The sequence below is a fragment of the Salvelinus namaycush genome, chromosome 3 (assembly GCF_016432855.1).
Source record: "Salvelinus namaycush isolate Seneca chromosome 3, SaNama_1.0, whole genome shotgun sequence".
In the NCBI taxonomy this organism is placed as follows: Eukaryota; Metazoa; Chordata; class Actinopteri; order Salmoniformes; family Salmonidae; genus Salvelinus; species Salvelinus namaycush.
Window position 1 is genome coordinate 40359295 of NC_052309.1, and position 20754 is coordinate 40380048.

Here is a 20754-nt window from a genome sequence, read left to right on the forward strand (position 1 = left end):
GACATCAATGCATCAGTAAGTGACTGAAGTGGAAGTTAGGATTTGCACATAGAGTGATCCATAGAGTTGCTATTGGACACGATCTTACTCCTTAGCTACCAGCACTGGTTAGTTTAGATGGGAACACTTCAGAATTGAAACCAAAGTGTGCAAGTGACCATTGTAAATACATTATAACTTACAAAGTACCTTAAGGTAACACCAGCTGTAGAGACATTAATAAACTTTGCAAGTGATTACATTAGCTGGAGTTATATGTCCACAAAAATGGAAATAAACTCCCTTTCCATTCATAACTAGTTAAGTAATTATTCTTCAAACCACCTTGTATAGACTTGTGCAAGTTAAAAGGGAAGACAAACATGGTCTTTGCACAAATAAATACAACTTTTATATTTTATTTACCCCTTTCAATATATGTGTTAAAAACAACAAAAAATAGCATAGCACAAACAACTGAAAATATCACAATTTACAATGATGAGAGGAAGAAGAACATTTGTTAAAATTCCATTTCTTCTTAACCGTTGTGGTTTGTCAATGTATCAGAATCCGAAATGATTACAGCAAAAACAAACATGATTACAGGCTTTTAGGCCCTAGAGGGATTTCAGTCCTTCTGGTCCTTGCCTGTGTTTGAGGTGTTTGTTTAGTTCACCTCATACACTTAACTCTTGGGGCTAAGACTCTCGGGGCTAAGACGACTGTCAGTCGGGGGAAATTGAGATAAATTAAATGTAAATAACAGACAAACCACATCGGACAGGCCTATTTTTGAGACCCACATGAATAAACATTTAAGAATCATATCATAATGGGAGGTGAAACTAAACAAATCAAAACAAAAAAAAGCAACTTGTTATGTCCTTAAAACTGAACTAAAATTACTATAAAAAATGTATGTTACATAATACTTTTTAGCGGTTCGACATGATGTAGTAGGGTAGCCCATGCACTCTGTGCATCACGTTTGTGGTTCCAGGTGAGAGAAAACACACAAAACATGCAACCTTGCCCTCGGATGCCAGAAAGCCCACTGCATCAAAACTTGAGCAGAAACGGAAGGAGGATGACCAGAAGTAGACAGGTGTAGGTGTGTACGCGTGTCCCCATCGAGCCGCTGTTCCCATCCTGCACTGCTCCGGGTCCTGTCATGGCGAAGGTGGAGGGCGGAGGAGAGGGAACAAAACATTTGGATGAGTTTGAGGCATTCAAGATTGGTTTTGCCCTTTCTCTTGCCTAAACCTGTCGGATGGATATCACTATGTAAATCTTCTGATAACAAGTGATTCACTGCTCTAATACCTTCTCACCAACTCTTAACTCGCTGTCTGCTCAAGGAGAGGTGTGTCTCACTGATATTCACAAATTTGTGTGGTAGTACAACAATATACAACTACATCCCCCTTTCCCCTAACGTCACCTACAGGTATCAGTACTGTTAATCTATGGGTTAGTATTTTATCATGTGTTGATCACATTTTTTTAAATAATTAGTTTTGTGGGTATTAGGTTAGATTTTAAAGTGGATTCATTACAAACCTGCCGGTAATGCAAAGGTTTCAGAGGTTGTCTTTTCTAACACAGATGAAGTCAACAATAACACATTGGTTGACCCCTCTAAAAAGAGAGATTATATGAAAGAAGGCACTCAAAAAATGGCAACAGAGCAGCTCACAAGCAAATGCTGCTCACATGCAAAATGATCTGAGTAATTTACACTCAGCACATAATAAACTACCCCCTGGGCCACACGGTTGCTAGTGTCATTGGGTTCAAATACTATTTAGGGTATTTCTATTACTTTTAAAGACATTTGGAAGTAATTATTTAGATGTTTTTTATTTGAAAAGACAAGTAGTTGAATATAGGAATGTATTTGGAGATACACTCTGAAAGTCTTTGAAAATACTCAAATACATTGACGCAAATACACTCCCATGCATTTAATCCAGGTATTTGGGAATAGTATTTGAAAATACATTCAAATAGTAGGATATGTATAGGAAATGTTTTGAAAAAAGTTTCAAATAGTTCATTTAGAAGTAGTTGATTTGTGCCATATTATTTGAAAATACTCACACATACAAAATAATGATTTAAATATCAAGCACAAATATATCTTAACCCAGATCTATTAGGTACCCAATTCAAAAGAGGACATTATTGTTATTTTTAGTTCTGTTTACTTATTACCCGGCATAGATACAGTGCCTTCAGAAAGTATTCACACACTTGGACTTTTTCCAAATTTTCTTGTGTTACAAAATGAGATTAATGTGGATTTAATTGTAATTTCTTTGTCAACGATGTACACAAAATACTCCATAATGTCAAAAGGGAAGAAAATGTGTAAAAAAAGTGTACACACATATATATATATATATATGAATGGAACATAAAACACTAATATATTTTGATTGACATTATGGGGTATCCTATTTTTTGTTGATCAGTAAACAAAATATAAATATAATACATTTTACACTCAGGCTGGAACACAACAAAAGGTGGAAAAAGTTAAGGGGTGTGAATCCTTTCTGAAGACACTGTATGTCCACGGTATTTCTGGCACAGCTAGGTTAGCTAATATAGCTATGCTAATCAGGTCATTCCCATACTAAGGAATATTCCAATCCCGATTCCTGCTGATGGAATGTTTAAGTGGGGGCACTCAGTATATATACACCTGTTCTGAAAGGCCCCAGAGTTTGCAACACCACTAAGCAAGGGGCACCACCAAGCAAGTGGCACCATGAAGACCAAGGAGCTTTCCAAACAGGCCAGGGACAAAGTTATGGAGAATACAGATCAAGGTTGGGTTATAAAAAAATATCTGAAACTTTAAACATCCCACGGAGCAACATTAAATCCATTATTAAAAAATTTAAAGAATATGGCACCACAACAAACCTGCCATGAGAGGGCCGCCCACCAAACTTACGGACCAGGCAAGGAAGGCATTAATCAGAGAGGCAACAAAGAGACCACAGATAAACCTGAAGGAGCTGCAAAGCTCCACAGCGGAGATTGGAGTATCTGTCCATAGGACCACTTTAAGCCGTACACTCCACAGAGCTAGGCTTAACGGGAGAGTGGCCAGAAAGAAAGCCATTGCTTAAAGAAAAAATAAGCAAACACGTTTGGTGTTCGCCAAAAGGAATGTGGGAGACTCCCCAAACATATGGAAGAAGGTACTCTGGTCAGATGAGACAAAAATGTAGCTTTTTGGTCATCAAGGAAAACGCTATGTCTGGAGCAAACACAACACCTCTCATCACCCCGAGAACACCACCCCCACAGTGTACCGTGGTGGTGGCAGCATCATGCTGTGGGGATGTTTTTCATCGGCAGGAACTGGGAAACTGGTTAGAATTGAAGGAATGATGGATGGCGCTAAATACAGGGAAATTCTTGAGGGAAACCTGTTTCAGTCTTCCAGAGATTTGAGACTGGGACGGATGTTCACCTTCCAGCAGGACAATGACCCTAACCATACTGCTAAAGCAACACTATAGTGGTTTAAGGGGAAACATTTACCTGTCTTGGAATGGCCTAGTCAAAGCCCAGACCTGAATCCAATTGAGAATCTGTGGTATGACTTAAGGATTGCTCTACACCAGCGGAACCCATCCAACTTGAAGGAGCTGGAGCAGTTTTGCCTTGAAGAATGGGCAAAAATCTCAGTGGCTAGATGTGCCAAGCTTATAGAGACATGCCCCAATAGACTTGCAGCTGTAATTGCTGCAAAAGGTGGCTCTACAAAGTATTGACTTTGGGGGGTGTATAGTTATGCATGCTCCAGTTCTGTATTTCTTGTTTGTTTCACAATAAAAAATATATAAAAAATATATAGCATCTTCAAAGAGGTAGGCATGTTGTGTAAATCAAACGATACAACCCCCCCCCCCCCCCCCCCCCCCAAAATGTTGATTCCAGGATGTAAGGCAACAAAACAGGAAAAATGCAAAGGGGGTGATTTTCATTTATTATTTTCCACTAACCCTACCACCCCTCCACCAATTGGAGTAAACTAATGAACAACAACTATTAGGCTACTACTGTACATACTACATACATTTTATGGACACAATCTATTTTACAATAGTAAAATGTTGTTTGTTTTTACTTCTATCCTTCCGCTCCCCTCAACCCCTCCCATCTAATTCTGAAGACCATCCAGTTTGTTTTATTTTTCATATATTTTTAACTGTGCTGTTTCACAAAAGTTCTGAACCTATATACCTTTTTACGGACACAGTATATTTGACATTAGTTTTCTTATTATTATTAGTCCCACCCTTCAGCTCCACTCAACCCCTCCCATCTATCTCTTAACACCATCCATATTGGATTTCTATTTTCCATATATCTTTCAACAGTGCTGTGATGTTTCACAAAAGTTCTGAACCTTTCTATTCTCATAGTTTCTACAGATTGTAAATAAAATATAAACATTATTGCTAAAAGTATTATTATATTATTGATTGATTGACTATGACTTTTCAAATCACCCAGTAGTGCTATCTTCAGAGTTAGTAAATGTTGCAATCCTTCAGCCATTCCTGGACCTGCGACCAAAAACAAGCTACATATGGACACTGTTCTAATGATTCTGTCTCTTCGCAGCAAAATCTGCAGAGCTGAGATGGTTGTATCCCCCATATATATAACATTATATTTGTTGCATGAATTATGTATAATAATTTACATAGAAAATCCAACGTTTTGAATCCAGCGTCGTTTTGCGTATCAGTTCATAAACCAGATTGCAATCTATATGGCACAGCTGTAATTTTTTTGGTCCTTAAATTACACTGGTATACTTTTTTATTTTTCACAATTTTCTTTAACCATTGGGCCGACAGACAAATTCCTTACATTTCCCCCCTTACATTTCCGTCTTCCATTTTTGCGGTAATGCTGCAATTAGTTGGTTGTAACTTTGGGTAGAGCAGACATTTACATATATTTTGTTAGCTGCATGTGTGACATAACTCCATCAGTCCTATTTATGATACATTTACTACGATGATTTAAAAATATATATTATACATTTTTTTTTTTTTATCAAGTAGTATATTTGAGTTTAATCACAATATTTGTCATATTATTTGTTCTGTCTTTTCTGATTAAACTAAAATTGCAACCAACTTTCTATGGCTTGTTTTAAAAATAGCGATATTTTGGATATTATTTCATTTTCAAATAACCGAAAGTGAGAGGTTGTAATCTGAATAAAGGGAAAAAGGCCATTTTTGAACATGGGGTGAGACATTCTTACTTATCCGCTAGAGAACCAGTTCGGATTTAAGTATAACTTTTGTATGACTGACACCTTTAGTGAGAGGTCTAATGCTTTAATATTTAATCATTTCTGCGCACCAAACTCATATTCATTATATAAATAGGCCCGTTTACTTTTGTCTGTCTTGCCGTTCTAATATTTAATATTTTTTGCTCATATAATTTTTAAAAACAGGTCGCTAGAATATGACTAAAGAGTTAATCACAGATTTTTATCACAAATAGACAGGTATTTTCCTTTCCATGATAGCAATATCTTATCTATTTTTGTTAACTTTCTATTAAAATGTATTGTAGTGAGATCATTTCTTTCTTTCGGGATATGTATACAGAGTATGTCCACATGACCGTCAGACCATTTATTGGTAAACTACGCAATAATGTAAAAGTTATATATTTTTGTGATCCAATACGTAATATAGTACACATAATTTGGTTGTAAGCCAGAGAGGTTAGAAAAAGTATCTAGAGCCTATGGATTTCTAACCCCTTGATATTATTGTTGGATCTGATTTTAATAGCTAACATTTCAACAATACCTTTTTAATTCTATGCGCTATGCATTTTGCGAGAATCTTTGCATCACTACACTGAAGTGTAAGGTGCCTCCAATTTTTTTAATGGACTGGATCTTTATATTTACACCTTGGATCCTGTTTCAGTATTAATGAAATCAGACCTTCTTGTTGAGTATCTAATAATCTAATATGTTTAAAGGAGTGGTAAAAACATGCTAATAACGGTCCTCTGAGTACATCAAAAAAGTTTTGGTATACCTCCACTGGTATGCCATCCAGCCCTGGAATTTTCCAAGACTTAAAGGCTTTAATTGCATCAAGAAGTTTATCCTCTGTAATTTGGCCTTCACATGAGTCTTTCTGTACAGTTGTTCATTTTAATTTATTTAATAGAAAAAAATCCATACAATTAACTTTGGTTAGTGGAGATGGAGGAGACTGAAACTAAAACATGCTTAAAGTACTTTGCTTCCTCTTTCAAAATATTGTTTGGTAAATCATGGGTGACTGTAATTTTTAAGAAGTTTCAGTAAATTGTTTTTGATAGCATTTCTATGTTGAAGATTAAAAAATAATTTGGTGCATTTCCCCCCCCCCCATATTCATCCAGTTCACTTTATTTTTATAATATATTACACTTAATCGTTCTTGAATAATTTCCTACATTTATTTTTGTTTTTTTTCTAACTTATTCTGTGCCTCTATGGTACAGTTTGTATTGCCATCCATTTAATTTGTTAATTTGTTCTCTTTTGACCTAAATTGCTTTTGTTTTAGAGATGAGTACTGAATTGCATGGCATCTAAAGGCACATTTAAAAGTGTCTCATACAATAAGGGGATCAGCTGTACCTATTATGTTGGAAAAAGTAAATTATAAATTATTCTGTCCTAGTTAAAAACAAGTTATCATCCAATAGGCTTTGAGAAAATGTCCAATATCCTCGCCCATGTGGAGGCCGGGAGTGTTGGAAAGATTTTTCAAATAATGAGGAACTATCTTTCGCAATGGGTGTTAAAAAACAGACTTCATTGACTTGTGTGAAGCAAATAAAAAATGACTGAAAGCTCAGTTTATTAGTGGTGTACGTAGTGAGTTAAGACAATCAGAAATCAGACATTGCCAAATGGGCACTTTCATAAATATGCATTCATTCTTGAGAGATATCTTCGCCACACACCCCTCCCCTTCTTCTTGAGGCAACATTTTAAATAATACTCAAGACACATTATCTTCACACATATTTTAGACTCTTTTCACTGACAGCCGCAACTCAATCAGCTAGACCTATTGCCACACGCACTTCCAAAATTGCGGGCTTCCCAAATAGACATAGGCCTAGACACTTCTGATTTGAAACAATACACAGCAATTTTTTTTAAATAAGCTAATGATCCTCTGTGGCTAAGTCATGCTCCCTGGTGAAGTATTTTGTCAGATTTTATTTAGACAGGAGTAATTATGTAATTTTGGCGAAACATTTTACTTTAGGGCAATCCAGCATCCTAACACCCACCAACTTTACTTTCCAATTTGCAAGAGGCTGAAGCCAGAGATCTGTAGCCTATGTAATGACGAGATACTCATGTCTCCGCCTTAACAATGTGAGTCTTTGTCCCAAAGGCGGGAAGGCAGGCGACAAGCTTAGGTCTGCAATATTATTCCCATGTAAACGCATTGGGCTTATTCTGAACAGATTTTTCGAGAGTGAACCCTCTGGCTTCGCCTATTCCTCTCTGCTGAAACTATATCAACAGAGAAAGCATCCGAGCGAGCGAAACAGCGCCCCTTTATATGTAGCCCATGTATCTGATGCTGTATGACATGCCACACTATTTTAGTCCAGACAGCATCAGATACATGGTTTAAACCATATTGTATATATGAATGCTTCCGCTCAGTGTTTGAGATCAATTGACACCCTTTACCATGGCACTTTGAGATTTTTTTAAACTGCAAAACCCTTACGCACCACTGCATTTTATATACAATGGTTTGCTGGCCTTCTCTAGTCAATCGTAGGCTCAGTCACTGGTATACTTTTATTTACAAAGCCATTTTGGGTTTACTACCTGTAACGGTTGTCATTGGTGGAAGGAGAAGAGGACCAAAGTGCAGCATGGTACGTATTCATAATAATTTAATAAAGAATGAATACTGAACAAAAACAACAAACCGACAAACAAACAGTTCTGTAAGGTGCAAATAAAAAACACTAAACAGAAAATAACTACCCACAACCCATAGTGGGAAAACAGGCTACCTAAGTATGATTCTCAGTCAGAGGCAACGATCGACACCTGCCTCTGATTGAGAACCATACTAGGCCAAACACATAGAAATATAACGACTAGAACAAAACCTAGAAAAACAACATAGAATGCCCACCCCAACTCACGCCCTGACCAAACTAAAATAAAGACATAAAAAAGGAACTAAGGTCAGAACGTGACAGTACCCCCCCTCCCCCCAAAGGTGCGGACTCAGGCCGCAAAACCTGAACCTATAGGGGAGGGTCTGGGTGGGCATTTACCGCGGTGGCGGCTCTGGAGCGGGACGTGGACCCCACTCCACCATAGTGTTAGCCCACTTATGTGGCACCTTAGGAGTAGCGACCCTCGCCACCGACTCCGGATTGGAGGCCCTAGTAGAGGGCGCCTCTGGACTGACGGGCGCCTCTGGACTGACGGGCGCCTCTGGACTGACGGGCGCCTCTGGACTGACGGGCGGCTCCTGACTGACGGGTGGCTCCTGACTGACGGGCGCCTCTGGACTGACGGGCGCCTCTGGACTGACGGGCGGCTCCTGACTGAAGGGCGGCTCAGGCGGCTCCTGACTGACGGGCGGCTCAGGCGGCTCCTGACTGACGGGCGGCTCAGGCGGCTCCTGACTGACGGGCGGCTCACGCGGCTCAGGACAGACGGGCGGCTCAGGCGGCTCAGGACAGACGGGCGGCTCAGGCGGCTCAGGACAGACGGGCGGCTCAGGACAGACGGGCGGCTCAGGCGGCTCAGGACAGACGGGCGGCTCAGGACAGACGGGCGGCTCAGGCGGCTCAGGACAGACGGGCGGTTCAGGCGGCTCAGGACAGACGGACGGCTAAGGCGGCTCAGGACGGGCGGCTCAGGCGGCTCAGGACAGACGGGCGGCTCAGGCGGCTCAGGACAGACGGGCGGCTCAGGACAAACGGGCGGCTCAGGCGGCTCAGGACAAACGGGCGGCTCTCGCTTGGAGAGAGAATCTGGAGGGAGGAGACGGAGAGACAGCCTGGTGCGTGGGGCTGCCACAGGACCCACCAGGCTGGGGAGACCTACAGGAGGCCTGGTGCTTGGAGGAGGCACCGGAAGGACCGGGCTGTGGGGGAGCACTGGAGCTCTGGTGCGCAGCCTTGGCACCACTCCCCCAGGCTGGATGACTACTCTAGCACGGACCCTCCAGAGTGCAGGCACAGGTTGAACCGGGCTGTGAGTGAGCACTGGAGATCTGGTGCATACCACTCGCACCTCTCCCATAGGCTCAATGCACACATTCGCCCGGCACGAGCGGAGCGCAGGCATAGGACGCACTGCACCATCCCAGCACCCCGGAGACACAGCACGCAGAGCCGGCGCAGGATACCCTGGACCGAAACGGCGTACCGGAGACCAGACACGCTGAGCCGGCACAATACACCCTGGCTGGATGCCCACACTCGCATGACACTTTCGGGGGGCTGTCCTATAGCGCACCGGCCTATGGGCGTGTACTGGCGACACCGTGCGCTTAACCGCATAACACGGTGCCTGACCAGTAACGCGCTGCTTACGATAAGCACGAGGAGTGGGCTCAGGTCTCCAACCTGACTCTGCCACACTCCCCGTGTGCCCCCCCCAAAAAATGTTTTGGGGCTGCCTCTCGTGCCTGTCGCGCTGCCGTGCTACCTCCTCATATCGCCGCCGCTCAGCTTTCACTGGCTCCAGTTCTTCCTTGGGGCGGCGATATTCCCCAGCCTGTGCCCAGGGTCCCTTACCGTCTAATATCTCCTCCCATGTCCATGAGTCCATAATCCTCTGCTCCCGTTTACCACGCTGCTTGGTCCTTGGTTGGTGGGTAGTTCTGTAACGGCTGTCGTTGGTGGAAGGAGAAGAGGACCAATGTGCAGCATGGTACGTATTCATAATAATTTAATAAAGAATGAATACTGAACAAAAACAACAAACCGACAAACGGACAGTTCTGTAAGGTGCAAACAAAAAACACTAAACAGAAAATAACTACCCACAACCCATAGTGGGAAAACAGGCTACCTAAGTATGATTCTCAATCAGAGACAACGATCGACACCTGCCTCTGATTGAGAACCATACTAGGCCAAAAACATAGAAAAACAACATAGAATGCCCACCCCAACTCACGCCCTGACCAAACTAAAATAAAGACATAAAAAAGGAACTAAGGTCAGAACGTGACACTACCATTTTATTTGGCCATTTTTATTGTTCAGAAATGTGGTGGGTACTCTCTCCGTTTGCAGGACTTTATCCTGCTAACTGTTCCAAATGTCCGAGAATTTGGTAAAAGGGCTTTTATATGTACTCTGCGCCATCGGCTTGGAACGCCTCACAAAATACTTTTAAACTGGAAGAACTTGTCCCGATTGGTGTTTTTAAATCATTGATGAAGGATTTTGAGGCTGATTTCCTGACTTGTCAATGTTTTTAATTGGCTGTTTAATGATTTTGTTATACTCTTGTGAATTATATGTTTTTTTACTAGATTACCTGTAGTTTTTCACGTTGTCTGTCTGTAATTGTGTAATGACTTGGTGCTACCTATCTTGGCCAGGATGCTCTTGAAAAATAGATTTCAAATCTCAATGAGCCCTTCCTGGTTAAATAAAGGTTAAATGTTTTATTTTTTTGTAAACATACTGAGACAGAGGGGTGCTGTTTCTCTCGCTCGGATGCTTTAACTGAAACTGATGAGTCTTTCTGTCGGCTCGCGTCTTGTTCAAATATATTATCAATATTTCAATATTTTATTTGGATGGGCAAGGAGATACGTAACATAACACCCTCGTCACCAGTATATAGTAAAATTATGTTTAGTACTGTTTTGTCACCAGTATATAATAACAGTAAAGTACCCTCACCAGTTTATTGGGTACACCACCCCGTTTACAAAAATTGATTGCTCCTACAGACAGTGAGTCATGTGGCTGTGACTTGCTATATAAAGCAGGCAGACAGGCATCGAGGTATTCAGTTACTGTTCGATTGAACTTTAAAAAGCAAAACGAGTGACCTAAACGACTTTGAGCATGGTATGATTGGTGCCAGGCACACCGGATCCAGTATCTCAGAAACGGATGCCCTACTGGGCTTTTTACGCACGACAGTGTCTAGAGTTTACTGAGAATGGTGCAACAACCAAAAAACCTCCAGTCAGCGGCAGTCCTGTTGGCAAAAACAACTCATTGATGAGTGAGGTCGAAGGAGAATGGCAATAACTGTGCAATCTAACAGGAGGACCGCAAAAAGAAAAATAACGGCACAGTACAACAGTGGTGTGCAGAACGACATCTCGGGACGCACGACTTGTTGATCCTTGTTACAGAAGGGCTATTGCAGCACACGACCACACTGGGTTCCACTCCTATCAGCTAAAAACAAAAAGAAGTGGCTCGGTTGGGCACGCGATCCTCAACACTGGACAGTTGAGTGGAAGGAAAAAAATTGCCTAGTTCGACGAATCCCGGTTCCTGTTGCGTCATGCTGATGGCAGAGATTTGGCGAAGATTTGGCATGAGCAGAATAAGTTCCTGGACTCATACTGCCGGGTGTCAACGGAACAGGATGGTGGCGGTGGTGCATCACCATCCAATCTGCAGCAACTGTGTGATGCCATCAGGTCCTATTGGACCAACATCCCTGTGGAGCATTTCTGACTTGTATCCATGGCCCGAATAATTCAGGCTGTTCTAGAGGCAAATGGTGGTTTGGCACTAGATGGATGTACCTAATAAACTGTGTATAGAACTGTTTTGTCATCAGTATTTAATAACAATAATGTATAGGACTGTTTTGTCACCTGTATGTCATGTTTTATCCATCATGTACTGCATAAAAAATATGGTGCCATAAGGTCTGGGATTTTATTCACCTAGAGCGGGACCAAGACTTGTTCATTTAGAGACAAAATGTAGAATTATTGATTTGCTCTTAATGTTAAGAATTGAATCCAGGCCAGACAACAACAATCCAGGCCAAAGTAGAGTAGTCCTCGAACTCCATAAACTAATGCCCTCCAAGGATCCAAGTGCTTGGAACACTTATCATATTGTATATGATTTGGGACAAGTTTTCTTGAGGGCGAGAGAGGTACAATTCTAGAGACAATTGTCACAGCTATTGTGTTATGTCACCTTTCAAGATGAAATTTTTAATCTCAGTAATGATCTTTGTGCGAAGCTCATATTGAATGTGAATTTATACTGTATTTCGGAGGCTGACGAGATGATCTATATAATAAGGCTTATATGAGTTAAACAGATTTCCATTCTTTGGCCTTGCGGGGTCGTATGGTTCAGAAGAGCTTTCGAAATCCCATATAAAAAAATATTGGACCACATGGGGCATTATTGAGAGAGAGAGAGTGAGAGAGAGGGACGAAATTATTGCAGTTTTTTACTTTGAAGCCGAGTAACACAATGATTTCTAATTTCCTTTGGATTTTCTTGGAGTTCACCAGCTATTCTATTGGGACATCTATCCAATTATGCTGCCACAGTAGATTATTCCTAATCCTGCATGTGGATAATTACAATAATAGTGCCGCTTTCCCCCCACAATCCAAATCAAAGCAAGTAATACATCTCTGAAGAGCGGCCCCACAGTTAATGATCCAGTTTCACTTAAATTCCAAACATCTGTCTAATTAATACAATGACGTTGAGCACGCATCAAATCAATCATAAAAATGTGCATTGCTAAAACATTGCTAAGAGGTCAGGTGTAGGGCTATGTAACGGTTCTCCTCTTCCTCTTCATCCGAAGAGGAGGAGCATGGATTGAACCAAGACGCAGCGTGATACTTAGACATGATATTTATTTAGACACGACAAAACAACGAAGACAAAAACGAACTATACTTGAATTAACTAACAAAATAACAAAACGAATGTAGACAAACCTGGACGTAAGAACTTACATGTAACACGAAGAACTCACAAACAGGGAAATGACTACATAAAAACCGAACGAACAAAATGAACAAACAAACCGAAACAGTCCCGTATGGTGCAACATAGAAAGACACTAACACAGGAGACAACCACCCACAAACAAACAGTGTGAAAACACCTACCTTAATATGACTCTCAATCAGAGGAAATGAAAACCACCTGCCTCTAATTGAGAGCCATATTAGGTCACCCTTTAAACCAACATAGAAACAGAAAACATAGACTGCCCACCCAAACTCACGTCCTGACCAACTAACACATACAAAACTAACAGAACACAGGTCAGGAACGTGACAGGCTACGCTATAGTAGTAACGTTCATTACAAGTATTAGTTACAACTAACTAGAGGGAAGTTCGGAATGGAAAAGAAGACATGGCATTGATTAAAAAAAAGGGAATTAGGAATGTGTCTCTGTGATTCCTATTAAGACACCATTCCACAACCAGACAGACAAATGATTTAACAAATTGTCACAACAGCTTTAACACACACAACACAAATGATAGTTTTAGGACAGATAGATACTTACACAGTAGATGAAGCACATGCAAAATAAAAATAAAGCCATGCCACATAGCGAGGCGGTTAGGCGGTTGAAATAAGAAAAACAAAACAGAGTTAGCAAAACATTTAAAAAAGGTACAGAATTCTTCATTTACCATTTCCACAGGGATTTTACTGACTTACTTTCTCCTCATCGGGCACTCTTCCAGGTAATGTCACTTGTCAGACATACATTTTTAACTTGTTATCAATATTAATAAATGGGATTAGAAGCTAATAAAGTTTTCATGAGCAGCCCAGTAACCTTCTGACAATCTCATTTTGTCAGGCACTGCTCAAACATTATCTGGCCCCTTCCAGTGGCAGAAACATATTCCTCCTGTCACCTCAGAATTAGCACTGAGTGCCACTCCAGTGATATTGGCATCTAATCAGTTTGTTGTCAATGTGAAAATGGCAATGTTTAAGATGCGTTGTTAGAATTCTGTTAGCGCATCAGAGAGGTGAGAGTGAGTCAAAAAGCATGCTCATGCTGAATACCGGTACTAACCTTGCACTAGTGTTGAGCTAGTAGGCTCAATAACCTCTACACCAGAAGAACAGAACACAGAAAAATATATAAAACAAACAAAAAGCAAACAATCACTGACAATGTTACCTTAATGTGAAAGTCAAGCTGGTCAATATGTTTTTAGCTTTGTGGGTGCAGTATTAAAGGTATACAGTGATGTGAAAGGTGTTGCTGTTAACCTAAATCATTATGATGATGTTGCGTTAGATTAAGGCACAGATTCCCAAACTTACACGGAACCAAAACCGGCTGCGCGCGTGTGCCATCGTGCATACATTTATTTTGTCCCCCCACACCAAACGCGATCACGACATGCAGGTTAAAATATCAAGTCAAACTCTGAACCAATTACATTAATTTGGGGACAGGTCGAAAAGCATTAAACATTTATGGCAATTTAGCTAGCTAGCTTGCACTTGCTAGCTAATTTGTCCTATTCAGCTAGCTTGCTGTTGCTAGCTAATTTGTTTGGTTCAGAGTTTGTTTTGATATTTTAACCTGCGTGTCGTGATCGCGTTTGGTGTTGGGGGACAAAATACATTTATGCACGATAGCGCACGATGGTGCACGTGCGCAGCCGGTTTGGGTTCTGTGTTAGTCATGCACTGTGTAGAAATAACACAAGTAAGAAATATTCAGTACACTTTATCATAACTTTCATGAATAGGCATTCATAAATTATTTCTAACCTAATAATAAATAAACATTTCATTATTTGTAAACATTCATAATTAACATCTTTAATAATTTACGAAGCATTTAGAAGCATGTATAATGGCTTATTCCTGAAAGTGTTACCAACACAACATTCTAATTTCTTTGCACCTTGAATGGTATAATGTACTCACCATACAGGACAAAGCTTGCGTTGGAGCTGCCGAGTTTGTTGATGGCGATGCACGTGTAGTTGCCGTAGTCTGCCTCTGAGATGTTTAAGAAGGTCAGCTTGGAGAGCTGCCCGGCGTCCTCGATCTCCATGCCGTCTAAACCGTTGAAGATCCTTGGGAGAGAAGGAAACAGCTCTGTTGTCAGTGAATACATTTATTAATTTATTTGACCAATTTAAAATGCATATAGAGCTGCCTCAGCCATGCGAGTAAAACAATACACAAAACGTCCTTGTAGGGAAGACTTTCTCTCTCTCTCTCGCTCGCTCGCTCTCTCTCATATATATATATATATATATATATATGCTGATGACCCAATGACCTTCCTTGAAAATCAAATTCCAGGAAAATCTAAAACCCTGGATAAAGCATGGATTCAACATGTTTGCAAACATGCACAACAATTTACCTTCTGTCGTCTCGATACCACTCAAAGTCCGCCTTGGGCACCGCATCCACTTCGCACTCCAGCACCCCTCTCTGGCCAAGGGTCACGCCAACGTCTCTGCCCTCTGACACACTGGGGGCATCTACGAGCACACAAGAGGGTGATTGTCAAGCAAATAACTGTCGGTCTCACTGTAATTGACCATTAATTAATATAAACATATTTAGCATATCCTGGCTTCCACTACTAGCCACTGATGCAGACATTTGGAACATCTACATTTTAAAAAGTCAAATAAATCCATGTAATATAGCCTACTCCTTCACAATAATTCCATGATTTATTTTAGACAGATCTAAAGAAGCATGATATGAAGGAAATGTTGTCTATTTCAGAAGAACAGAATAGCATACTCTGAGTTGTCCTTATGTTAGGTCCTGATGTGGCTATACCAAATGGCTGTGGGCTACACTAGTTCATTAAGCAGACAAGGCTTGCTTAAAATTCTGTGTCATTATTTTATATTATATTATAGTATAAAGAATACCATTGAACAAAGAAATTGGTACTCCTATATGCTTAATTTATAGTTATTTATGTAACTTTAGTTTGTCCTGACTCTCTCTCCTTGGTGAGGATCAAAGGTGCCAGATCAGCTTGGCACATGTTTGAAGATAGCCAGACCCCTCTCTCCCACAGAAAAAGGGGGGGGGGGGGGCTGTGCCGGTCTTTACACCTTAACACTTGGTCGTAAGCAGGAGGGAACTTTCCCCCTCTGCCTTTCAGTATCCACCAAAGGAATGTTTGTCTACATGTTTGTCTAACATCAAAAGATTGGACATTGAAACAATATTTCTAACATAAAGAATGTAGAAAATGATTGAAGAACAATCCTGTCAAAGTGTTTATTATTTTATAATTTTGTGACGTCATTAAGGATGGTACAACTAAATAACTGTATCTCTGAGGGTGTACACATTCTAGTTGTCAGGTTTGTATCTAAATGTTGTATAAAATATATGATTAAGTATGACAATAATTTTGTGAAGATAGCAATGTGATTTTAGCCTTCTAACTGAGATAATGGCTTTTTATATAAACTTGTGCCCAGAACGCCCCTTTTGGCCAGAGTGCTTAAATAACTTCTTGTCAATAGGGGGAGCTGTTAGCACTATTTTTTTCTTGGTGTTTCCAAATTAAACTGCCTCGTACTCAATTCTTGCTCGTACAATATGCATATTATTATTACTATTGGATAGAAAACACTCTCTAGTTTCTAAAACCGTTTGAATTATATCTGTGGGTGAAACAGAACTCGACTTAGAGCAATTTTCCTATGTGTATGTAAGAATGCAGAATTTTACTGGCTGTTCTGAGACCTGTGTATTAATTTGCCTGTCCTCTATTGGTTGAGATGCACTGCATACGCCTTCCCCTGGTTGTTAGCGAATAGGGAGACTTGAAATGGAGTTTCTACGCAGTTCAGAAAGTCTATAAATTGATTGGAATCGAGGTGTCCACCCTTTTGGATCCTCGCGCTGACGCAGAGAGGGTCTTGGCATGTCTTTTTAGAAGCTCTGGTTTTAGCTCCTATATATATCCGGCTCTGTTTTTATTCGATATAGGCTTTAAAGACATCATAATCTTGTTATTTTAAACCGATTTATATCAGTTTATGTCAGTATATTGCGATTTTCGGGTATTTCATTTTCTGACGTTGTAGAAAATTGGGTATCTCTCTTTCGCATGCCATTGTTTACTGCTAATTGCAACATGGAAGAGGACGTTCTCCAACCCAGCAACGATTCTTTTGGACAAGGACACCCATCCCAAGATTCTGATGGAAGCTCAGCTAAAAGTAAGAACTATTTATGCTGATAATTCGTTGTTCTGTTGAAAAAAGTAAAATGCATAAGACGCCATTATTTGCAGTGTAGCCTTGCGTTATCGCACCCTGTATTGCACCCTGTATAGCGCAGTAAGGTTAATTTTAAAAATGTAATTCAGCGATTGCATTAAGAACTAATTTGTCTTTCAATTGCTGTCCACCCTGTATTTTTTAGTCAAGTTTATGATTATTTATTGATTAGACTAGGTGACTCTCCAAGATGGCGCCCGACATTTTCTGGGCAGCTTGGCAACTTTTCTCATTGTATAAGCACGATTTGTGCCGCTAAATATGGACATTTTCGAACAAACTCTATATGCATTGTGTAATATGATGTTACAGGACTGTCATCTGAAGAATTCTGAGAAGGTTAGTGAAAATTAATATTTTTGGTGGTGAATACGTTATCGCTATGTTTGGCTGGAATCAATGCTGTTGTGTGGTTTGCTACTGTGCTAAGCTAATATAACGCTATATTGTGTTTTCGCTGTAAAACACTTAGAAAATCTGAAATATTGTCTGGATTCACAAGATCTGTGTCTTTCAATTGCTGTACGCTGTGTATTTTTAAGAAATGTTTTATGATGAGTAATTAGGTAATACACGTTGCTCTCTGTAGTTATTCTAGTCGAGTTGTGATGGTGGCTGCAATGGTAAACTATGATTTATACCTGAAATATGCACATTTTTCTAACAAAACCTATGCTATACAATAAATATGTTATCAGACTGTCATCTGATGAGGTTGTTTCTTGGTTAGTGGCTATTTATATCTTTATTTGGTCGAATTTGTGATAGCTACTGATGGAGTAAAAAACTGGTGGAGTAAAAAAAATGGTGTCTTTTGCTAACGTGGTTAGCTAATAGATTTACATATTGTGTCTTCCCTGTAAAACATTTTAAAAATCAGAAATGATGGCTTGATTACCAAGATGTGTATCTTTCATCTGGTGTCTTGGACTTGTGATTTAATGATATTTAGATGCTACTATTTACTTGTGACGCTATGCTAGCCTATGCTAGTCAGCTTTTTTACTGGTGGGGGTGCTCCCGGACCCGGGTTTCTGAGGAAGTAGAGGTTAAAAGGACTCGCTAACAAAATGTACATTAGACATAAACATGCCGGGTTACTGCTGGCATGTAAAGTGGTTGGGAGCTGAACGCTAAATAATCAACCATTGAGACCAGACAGTGTGGGGCAGTGGCTACATGGCTGAAAATGGTGAGACCCTAAGATCAGCATGAGCTGAACATTACGAAATGGTTGGAACCTATGAAAGACTAGACCAGAACATTCACAGTCTGCAGCTTTGCATGTAAAGTAGTCTAGGACATTTGACCAAAGGCGAGGGGGAAGCACAGATCCCCCTGACCACCATGTGGTACACCTGAAGTATGTATTCTAATGAACACCCCAAAATGAGAAAAGCTCCACTAAAAAGGACATTGTGACCTCTGGTGGACAAACTAGAGTCTTACATCCCTAGATAACTTCACCATAGCACCATCGAGTTCAACAGAGAGACAACAAAGACATCTACGCTGTCACACCTGCTCCCGCTCCCCTTCTCTGGCACTCTGGCACCAGGCGGCCCGTCATTGCGCACACCTGTCACCATCATTACGTGCATTAGTGCTTCATTGGACTCACCTGGACACCATCACTTAATCGATTGCCTCAGTTACATCCCGTGTCAGCATTAATGTTGTTTTGTTCCCCCTGGTTTATATGTTTTGAATTTTAATACATTGTAAGGCTGCATGATGAGACTTGAATGATAACTTGAAAAAAGTCGCTTGAAAGGCATGAGCTCTGCTTTGTTTTTTGTGCAGGCTGTACAAACTCCAATAGTCTCTCATTCACAATTTGACAAGCACTTGATAATGCCTCAAATTTCACGGCGGCATCCCCTTTGAAAATGTCATATACTAATGTCATATACTAATGCACCCTAAAAAATCCATGCCTTTTGCGGCACGGAGTGCTGTGTTGTGCCCTTCTACCTGGGTGTGTTGCGCCTCTCGCTCACATGGCTCTCCATCACATGATTGGGTCTTTCCCACAGGCTACAAGTGAAGACAGACACATCGGGAACGCAACTGTGCACATCCTCATTCAATTCCGAGGTGCAAATGTACTTTCCGTCAGCCAACAAGATCAGTAGGCCTAAAGAACAGCAAAAGCACTAGCCTATGTCACTCTACTATCACCCATTGTACAAAAGTTGACCTATTCTGTGCAATAAATAAATATTCCAAACATAGTCTGGGACAGTTGTGGAATGCAATAGATCCCAAATTAATATAACCACTAGCATCCCCCAAAAAATGTACGCAATGTGGCTGACACAACAGATGAGTACATTTAGCTTAAATTGTTGATAAACAATGAGGCTATTTCTTCACATTATAAGCGCAGCAATGCGCACATGGCAGTAGGCTATGAGGGAATGTTTTATTTGCTGAAAACACCATTATAGAAAGTGACTGCAAATGCGATTATGCATGTAATGCTTTTATTATAAATTTGAAATTTTATGGTGAAAATTATCGTCCCAAAGCTTGAAACTCATGCGCTGCTTATGTATGCCAGTTAGGCTCTAAACCCATTGTAAAGCGGATTAATGTGCTTATTTGGCCACTTTAGTTGTGATACAAACCTTATCAGAACATATAAGCCAATGGGCTAGGCTACATGAGGTGTGCGACTATGATTCGAAGGCTGTTTCTTATGCTGGGCATCATTCACAAGTGATAATATACTGTATATCCACAGTAAAACGAGTCCTATATCGACATAACCTGAAAGGCCGCTCAGCAAGGAAGAAGCCACTGCTCCAAACCCGCCATAAAAAAGCCAGACTACGGTTTGCAACTGCTCATGGGGACAAAGATCATACTTTTTGGAGAAATATCCTCTGGTCTGATGAAACAAATATAGAACTGTTTGGCCATAATGACAATCGTTATGTTTGGAGGAAAAAGGGGGAGGCTTGCAAACCGAAGAACACCATCCCAACCGTGAAGCACGGCGGTGGCATCATCATGTTGTGGGAGTGCTTTGCTGCAGGAGGGACTGGTGCACTTCACAAAATAGATGGCATGATGAGGAAGGACACTTATGTGGTTACATTGAAGCAACATTTTAAGACATCAGTCAGGAAGTTAAAGCTTGGTCGCAAATGGACAATGACCCCAAAGCATACTTCCAAAGTTGTAGCAAAATGGCTTAAGGACAACAAAGTCAAGGTTTTGGAGTGGCCATCACAAAGCCCTGACTCCGTTACACCAGCTCTGTCAGGAGGAATGGGCCAAAATTCACACAACTTATTGTGGGAATCTTGTGGAAGGCTACCCAAACCGTTTGACTCAAGTTAAACACTTTAAAGCCAATACTACCAAATACTAATTTAATGTATGTAAACTTCTGACCAACTGGGAATGTGATGAAATAAATAAAAACTGA

The 20754-nt window shown here is 40.6% G+C and overlaps 1 protein-coding gene across 2 annotated transcripts in view; it reads right to left on the reverse strand.

Annotated features, from left to right (window-relative positions):
* Positions 1 to 382: 382 nt before the first annotated feature.
* The window catches only part of LOC120031305 (opioid-binding protein/cell adhesion molecule-like), a 229195-nt gene continuing 208823 nt past the window's right edge, over positions 383 to 20754 (reverse strand). For both annotated transcript variants that reach the window (XM_038977014.1, XM_038977004.1), the window contains 4 exons: positions 15422 to 15542; positions 14974 to 15125; positions 14105 to 14140; positions 383 to 1148 (listed from right to left, as the gene is read on the reverse strand). In XM_038977014.1, coding sequence (XP_038832942.1) covers positions 1042 to 1148; positions 14105 to 14140; positions 14974 to 15125; positions 15422 to 15542 — 416 coding nt within the window. In that variant the 3' untranslated portion in view covers positions 383 to 1041. The remainder of the gene's footprint in view (positions 1149 to 14104; positions 14141 to 14973; positions 15126 to 15421; positions 15543 to 20754) is intronic.